Here is an 8518-nt window from a genome sequence, read left to right as displayed (position 1 = left end):
ACCTGACTAAAAAAAAAAAAAGAGAAGTGAAATTGCTGCACATATTCAGACTTTATTGTTCCATTGAGACACAAACTCTTATAAAATATTGGTTTTAATTCTGACACCACCACCATGTTCTAAAGCTGTAGATTGTTACTGTAACCCATGAGGGTCTTGGCCAGGGGAGAGGGCCAAGACCCTCTTTCGGTGGGAAAGTCACCACCGAAAGTAATCAACCAAACTCTACATGTCAATATTGTTCTGTTTACTCATTCGCTATTCAAACTATGCTTGTCTGAGCTTACAGAGGGAATAACAAATGGCCAATGAAGGTGCTGTGGTTGTTGACATTATCAAAAATCCAGGTGTCCGGACGGAGCCTCATGTACACCTGGTCTCCTGCAGCCAGCTGCAGAGTCATGCCATTGGTGGCTGTCTCATAGCGATTTCCAGCAGCATGGTTGTACACTGTCACCATCTGCTCTCCATTCTTCATCAGACGCAGACCCATCGGTCTAGTTGATAAATTATGACCAGAGAAGCTGAAGTAATAAACTCCTCTGACCGGAGCAGTAAAAATACCTGGAGATGATGGACACAGTTACAACTTATATGGCTTAGTGGTAGTGAAAGCACTTATCTAACAAATAAACTCATAAATGTAAGAATAGATATAATTATGTTAAGTTTACCTGTTGCAGGGTTGTAAGAGCCTGAGTTAAAGAAGACATATTTGTAAGTCAGTGTGATCTCTGCACTCATTGGTCCAGTATTTCCAACATTGCCGATAGATGCTCCAAATGCCACACGGCTGCCTGGAGTTGCATGAAAATATGGGATTATTTGTTTGGTTTGACAACAACAAAACCTGAACCTGTATCAGTACACTGATAAAGATCTATACATGTCAGAATAAAACCTCCAGCTGTGTTATGTTCTTACCTTGGATTGATGATTTCAGATCTGCCAGCTGTTTCTCAGTATTATTCAGCTTGGCTTCTAGTTGTCGTAATATTCGGCAAAGTTGTTCATTTGTCTCAGCAAAGAGTTGAGGTGTCCCAACAAGAGAGCCTTGACTTTCAAATGCTTGGCCACCCAGCTGAGGGAAGGCAGCTGCACACAGAAAGAAGAGGCATAAGGTTAAGACTGCGGTCTTCATCTTTTCAGAATTTCTGTTCATCTGTGTTAGTTCCCCCCACAAGGCTCTAGATATATATCACAAAGACGGAAGTGTCCCTATTTTTTTCCTTTCCGATAAACAAGCACAAAGAAAACTCGGAGACAATAATTATGTGATTGAGACAAGATAACACTTCATGAAAAACCTGTTTTAAGCCACATGAACTGAAATAACAGCAGAAATAGCAAATGTCTGTCAGTACGCAGTGAGTAATGTTGGACTTCTCGCTGGAAATCAGCAGCAGTAGTAGTAGACATTATGAATAGCAATTTCAGCTACATTCTAAGGTGAACTTGAACTCAACATTTAAACTGAGAATTTTTATACTGGAGATTACAAAGTAAAAGTTGTGAAAGCATGCAAATGCAAATGCAATACAATAGTCTAACAAGCAAACCTACTGTTAGAATTAAGGCATCCAGCTGTCCTGCTCTTCTTTATCACTCATGCTTCTTCTTGTTTGAGGTTATTTCTCTGCATGTTTATAGTAGGCAATGTGAAACAATACATGTATTATGGCTAATTTACACCACGGAGCACTGCTCCAAAGAGTCTGGCGTAGCTTTAACAGTGTCTGTGAAGCTGGATTCAAGAAAAAACAAGGGTTTTTTTAGGGCATGTGTAGGACCATCTTGTGCCAGTACAGAATGTGATGTCACTAGCTTGGTTGGTTGTTTACTACTAATAAACCCAATTAATTAATTTAAGTTAACTAACTAGTGACAGAACTGAGTGTTTAACAAGGAAGCTAAAACATAGGAGGTTACATTTACGCTGCCCCTGGTTGCAGCAATGAGTTTTATGTTAAAAACCAACTATATACTGCCCACTTTCATTCGTTTTTTCTTGCTGGTATGCTGATGGATACTGGGAGTCCCTTTTGTGCTTTGGTGACAAGTAATGTTTGTGGTGTGATGCATGTGTAGAAACATGTTGTTAACTGTTTGGATGTGCTTGGGAAAATAGACAATTTTATTGCATAAAACTGTGCTGAGCGGATTTTGTGAATACCTGCTCTGACAGCTGATTGTACCATTTGGTCTCTACATACAACCCGATGAGTTCATAGTGAATAGTGTGCTTATATGGTGCTAAGAAGTTTAGTGGTAGTGAAATGCAGCACTTATCTAACAAATAAACTCATAAATGTAAGAATACATATAATTATGTTAAGTTTACCTGTTGCAGGGTTGTAAGAACCTGAGTTAAAGTAGACAGTGTTGTAAGTCAGTGTGATCTGCATTGATCCAGTATTTCCAACATTGCCGATAGATTCTCCAAATGCCACACGGGTGCCTGGAGTTGCATGAAAATATGGGATTATTTGTTTGGTTTGACAACAACAAAACATGAACCTGTATCAGTACACTGATAAAGATCTATACATGTGAGAATAAAAACCTCCAGCTGTGTTATGTTCTTACCTTGGATTGATGATTTCAGATCTGCCAGCTGCCAGCTAAAGTAAAAATGAACACAGGGAGGCTCTTAAGCAAAAGTTACACAGAGTTTACACAGAGTTTGCACGCACGCACGCACGCACGCACGCTGCCCAAACCACTGTAGCTCACAGCTGTGGCAAAATGGGGAAGTGGAAGGGCGTGGCTGTTTGGGATGGCAGATTATATGCCGTGGCTGACGAGCTGCAACACACCTCAGCTGTGGCTCACGAGGCAGACCTGGAACACAGGAAGGGGAGTGTTGTGGAAGTTTTCCATTTAAATAAAGCCCGTAGACGAGCGGTGAGCGGTAGCTAACATTCTTTAATCAAAGCACACAAAGACAACAGACAACCAAGCTTGGGGAGAGCCTGCATGACCGCGGGACAGACGGTCAGCAGAGTTCTCACTGAGCCTAGCATGGCTCTTAGTTAAATACCTTCTCCAGGAACAAAAGGCAGTACACAGCTGTTTCACACCTTAAGGTTCACACTCCCTTGCTACCTCCCAGAGTCCTCGAAGAGAAAAGACTCTTACTGTGGAGTTCCTGTTTCCCCCAACATCCTTACTACACCCCCTACCATTTGTCTTAACGTATGAGTGTCAGACATGTTAAAATCCAGTGGCACCAAGGCATCATACAATAATGTGATTAATACATAAGTAAAAGAAATTCCTATACAGGAGAAAAAAACTCACAGGGGGAGAGCCACTAGAGGTCAGCGACCGTAACACGGTATTCCTATTTTCTTCAGTTCCAATAATCAAGACAAAGACAACTCAGAGACAATGTTTATCTTGAATTACACTTCATGAAAATGCAGTTTCAAGCCCCATTGTTGTAATTGTGAAAGCATACAACACAATAGTCTAACTAATCTGTTGTTATCAAAGAAAAGTGTTCTCAAGTTCATCTCCCTGTTGGAGCTCAGTCTGGGTGGAGTTCTTTTTTTCTCCTCGTCTTTCCTCATGTTGTGCATTTTCTATGGTTTCGGTTCGTATCTTAAATGCCCCTTGGGGGTAGAAAAAAGTCTTTTTGACTTTGAAAACAGTGAAACCAACATGAGGAAATGAGACCTAGTTTAATTTTCCCAGTGAGATAACAACAAACAAATCACAAACTTTGTAATCAGCACAATCGGAGTCGAGCATTTCTGATTTGTTGCTTTTTTTGTGAAAGGAGCCCCAGTATAAAGAGTTGTGGAGGAAGAGTTTAGGTAGGATGTCTACATTGTGTTTATCGTTGAAGAAGATAACATCACAGGAATTACTTATGATGAACCTAAGGATAGGATGCACAAAACTAAGAGTCAGGCTTTTGAATGAATTAAAACTCTCTAAGTCTTTGGTAAATTAAGAAACCAGAGTGGAAGCTGTTGCCTCTCCTCCTCCTCGCCCTGTAGTTTGAGGCTTCTGAGACTTAGGCTACATCCACACGTACACGGGTATTTTTGAAAACGGAGATTTTCCGTTTTCGTTTTAAAAAATAATCCCGTCCACACATAAACGCAGAAATGAAGGAAAACGCTGCTAGGAACATGCCAAAGCAACAGGTGGCGATATATTCCTAACCGTGTAGAAATGTTGGCCAATCAGAAGTCTAGAAGCCTCGTAGGAAATAGTAAACAAGGATGGGGCATAGAAGCAGAACTGAGTCGTATGTGTGGAGGGACAGTAACTGTGTGTGTATATGTAAGCATTTAAACACTGCAGAGAGTACAATTAACAGTAATAGTATTGTAGAAATTCATTTCACCAAAACAATAACGTGACGCACAGTGTGACGTCAAAAAATGCGCACACCTTTGACGCTGCGTTTTCTCAGTTTTCTCAGTTTTTCTCATCCACACGTAAATGCAAAAACGGAGTTTTCAAAAATATCCACCCTGGCCGGAGTTTTTGAAAATCTCAGTTTTCAGTGACCGAAAACGGCGTTTACTTGTGGACGAAAGGTGCAAACGCATAGAAAAATCTGCGTTTTCAAAAATACCCGGGTACGTGTGGACGTAGCCTTAGTAGGACTCTTGTGTGCTGATTGATTTTAACTAAAGTATAAACCTGGATAATGTGTAACCAGGTTTCTGTAAGGCAAGATAAATCAGTGTGTTGATCAGTTATTAAATCATATGATATCAGGAACTTAGAAGAAAGTGACCTAATGTTTAATAATCTATATTTAACTGATCTACTGTTTGGTGTATTTCAGGATGATATTTGTAACTCTTCCCTTTAATTATTATTATCATTTTCTTTTTACAATTTAATTACTAAGTTTGTTTTTTGTCAGTCTTTTGGGTTTTAGGGAGATGGCAGGAGGAGGGAAGCTGCAGAGAGGCACGTGAGACTGCACCTCTGCTTCCTGGTCCCAACTTTGAATAGTCACATTATGGGAGGTTAATAAATGAGCCAAATTTCTAAAATGAGAGCTGCACCATTCAATGTATAGCATAGGTGTTATCTTTCCTAACAAGACCAGGACTTACCTGTCTGTCAGTTATCTTAAAAGACCTCATTGGGTCATTTTTTTGTTTTCTCTTGGAAATAGTCTACATAGCTAGAAGCTGAAGGACTATTTCCTCTACAGCATCAAACTGATTTTAACCTAGTGGAGTAACAATGAGACACAAAAAGACAATACCATTAGTGTTTCCATAACTGGTGCTTATTATTACAGTCAAATAATGTACTGGTGTTAATAGGCTGTTCTTGCAGTACTTGAGCATCTACCGAGGACCAACAAAAAAGAAGAGCAAGTGGTAGTACATATTTTTAGGCAGCAGGTAATTTTAAATGTAAATTTTGTTACAAGCTCAGCAAGAATCTGCTAACATGTGTAACAAGCAGTGGAGATGAATGCAGCCACGCAGGTGTGCAGGTGGATAGCGAATGGACAGCATCTTCTAACTTTCCACAAGTACTCATTTATTTTAAATATCAAAAATCGGATCAATGGAAATACCAAAGTAAAAGCTTTACGAAAACCTCTGGTGCAAAAGTGTGCCTGTAGTGGTCAGGTTGTGTCTGCTCTCCCCTGATGGTCACTTCTCAACGCCATGAGCTGCTTCACTTCTTGCCTACCAGCATTTCCAGCGATTTAGCTGGATATGCGTTCCACTTGTGGGATTTGTCTCTCTCTACTTCCTGTTCTCTAGTAGAACTGTTTACAGCCACAGAAACAGCAATTTGAAACAACAATATTGCAGAAGTGGAAGCAGAGCAACTACGGATGAACATTTCGGCCTGTCTCAGCAATGCAAAGCCTCCAGCATCCAACATCACCATGGAGGAGAGGAAGGCACTCACATCACTTAGTAATACAAAAACATTATCATTCTTCCAGCAGACAAGGGTAGGTGCACAGTATTGCTAAAACAGAAAGACTATCATAAAATTTTGTCACTACTCAGTGACCAAAATACTTATGGGCCCCTGAAACGAGACTGAGGAAGTGGTTACAGGAAGAGGGTGCTAGACTGTCTGAAGCAGTTAGAACAAGACAAGGCTATCGACCGGACCTCATACCACTGGCTATACCCAGGGGAATCTACACCAAGTCTGTATAGTTTAGCGAAGATACATAAACAAGGTGCACCCTTAAGACCGATTGTCTGTATGATCAACTCTGTCACCTATAACATCTCTAAGTTTCTGGCTTCGATCCTCAGCCAGCTGGTGGGCAGCTCTGAACACCACATCCAGAACGCATTGGATTTTGTTGAGAAGGTGAGAGATGTCATGGAGGCAGATGAAACTATGGTCTCGTATGATGTTACATCTCTCTTCACTTGCATCCCAGTCACGGAAGCGTTGGAGGTAGATTACAGGATGACCCCAACCGGACCACTCTCAGCATCGACCAAGTGTGTTTGCTTTTGGAACTGTGTCTTCATTCCACCTGCTTCACATACAAGGATCAGTTCTACTGGCAGAAACATGGGTGTGCCATGGGCTCCCCAGTTTCACCCATCGTGGCCAATTTGTACATGGAAGAAGTGGAAAAGAGGGCTTTGCTATCCATATACCCTGGATATGAAAAGTGTCAGGTTAGCCTTCTTAGACTGTGAGATTTCCATCAGTAATGGGGGACATCTAAAAGCTGATGTGTACCGGAAACCTACGCATACAGATCAGTATTTAAGGTTTAACTCTGACCATCCACTGGAGCATAAACTGGGTGTCATCAGGACGCTACAACACAGAGCGAGCACCATCCCCACTGACACAGCGGCCAGGGAGGCAGAAGAAAAGCTCATGAAGAAGGCCCTGAGTAAATGTGGTTATCCCAGATGAATTTTTGTCAAAGCTGGGAAAGCGCCAAAAGAAAGCTCCAGCCGATCCAGGAGAGAAGGACAACCGCTGCCTAAACGAAAACCTGTAGTGATCCCGTACGTGTCAGGAGTATCAGAGCAGTTGAGACGCATTTTTTCTAAACACCGGGTCTCTGTGGCTTTTAAACCCCAAAACACGCTCCACCAAAAATTGGTCCACCCCAAGGATCGGGTCCCCCGACACAAACAGAGTAACATAGTGTACGCTGTTAAGTGCCAGGAGGATTGCCAGGATTTATACATCAGGGAAACCAAACAACCTCTGGCTAAGCGGATGGCACAACACAGAAGAGCTACCTCGTCAGGCCAGGACTCTGCAGTCTATTTACACCTACAGGCCAGTGGACACTCTTTCAATGATGAGGATGTACACATCTGGGACAGGGAGGAACGCTGGTTTGAGCGCGGAGTCAAGGAAGCCATTTACGTGAAAAGGGAAAGACCATCTCTGAATCGAGGAGGGGGCCTAAGGGTACATCTGTCACCATCTCACAATGCTGTGATTGCAGCCATTCCCCAACTCTCTGTGAATGGTACTCATGGCCATTGATCAGTGGTCGTTGATCAGTGGTTGCTGATCAATGTTCATGAGAATTTGCATAAATATTTTGAAGGAACTGGCCTCCCAGCCCATTGTTCCTTCACTGGGCTGGTTTCAGTCATTATGCAAATGTACTGTTTATAAGATTGGGGAAACCTGCAGTCAGCTGAGACTGAAGAAGTCACTTGGATGAGTGATGAAACGTTTCTCCCACTGAAAACGTTACGTCCAGATGAACAGAATCAACTTTTGGAGATTTGAAAAAACATGTTGTTGTAAGGTTTTGAGCTAAATGTGGAAAAATGTTGCTGTTAATTTCAACATGTTTCACTTTACAAAAGGCACCCCATACACAATCCTTCAAAAAATATTAGACTCCATGATATTATTTAATAATCTTGCTTTTATAGGGCTTTTCAAATGATCCAGTTGTGCAGCAGTCTTTTTAAAATATCTTCCGGGTAATTTGGGAAAAAATGAATAAATAACAAATAACAGGTGTAAATAACATTAGTTTTCTTATGAAAAATAAAACACTCCATGAATACAGATACATTTTCAGCAGATTATTTTAAATGAGTGGGGGCTATGTTTTGTTTGGTTGGGTTGACTCTCTCCTGTTGTGTCTGGCGAGCAACTCAGAGCACCATCATACCAGTATAAATATTTCAAAAGGATGCCAGTCATGGTGGATAATAAAACAGGCCTTGGGACCCTGGTGGTGGTCTTGTTGTCTTGTTTGCTTTAGTGTGGGCCAGAGACTGATAAGAGGCAAGCTTCCTCAGAGTACTGTTGATCATTTAATTTAAAAAAAAAACAACACTTTATTCAAAATGATTTTATTGAGAAAAAATGTTAATTTCACCAGTGAAATACAATATTTTACACCTACTATACACTAATTCATATTTATATCTCAGTTGTTGTTGGGGGGTTTGTCTCACAATAGCTAGTAATACATTTTAAAGCTGAAGATACAAAACTATTAATTTTTAAAAATGTGTTATTTTTAGCTGTATTGAAATAGACTTCTCTCCACACCTCCACT

The 8518-nt window shown here is 41.0% G+C and overlaps 1 protein-coding gene across 2 annotated transcripts; it reads right to left on the bottom strand.

Moving 5' to 3' along the window:
* Nucleotides 1-2748, bottom strand: LOC146367556 (complement C1q-like protein 2). 2 transcript variants are annotated; one of them, XM_084913243.1, is made up of 5 exons: nt 2587-2748; nt 2342-2458; nt 925-1095; nt 675-797; nt 10-564 (listed from the first exon to the last, which is right to left on the bottom strand). In XM_084913243.1, exons 2-5 carry the CDS (start codon nt 2403-2405, stop codon nt 284-286), a joined length of 639 nt encoding a protein of 212 aa, XP_084769369.1. In that variant the 5' UTR covers nt 2406-2458; nt 2587-2748; the 3' UTR covers nt 10-283. The 2 variants fall into 2 exon arrangements, with proteins under 2 accessions (XP_084769370.1, XP_084769369.1); XM_084913244.1 differs by lacking the exons at nt 2342-2458; nt 2587-2748 and having other exon boundaries at nt 1-564; nt 925-1141.
* Between the last annotated feature and the right edge of the window lie 5770 nt (nt 2749-8518).

This window comes from Perissodus microlepis, chromosome 18, assembly GCF_051167445.1.
Source record: "Perissodus microlepis isolate ML-2025 ecotype Zambia chromosome 18, ASM5116744v1, whole genome shotgun sequence".
Classification (NCBI taxonomy): domain Eukaryota; kingdom Metazoa; phylum Chordata; class Actinopteri; order Cichliformes; family Cichlidae; genus Perissodus; species Perissodus microlepis.
The sequence above is the reverse complement of the archived record's forward strand: the minus strand, read 5'-3'. Positions and strand labels throughout refer to the sequence as shown.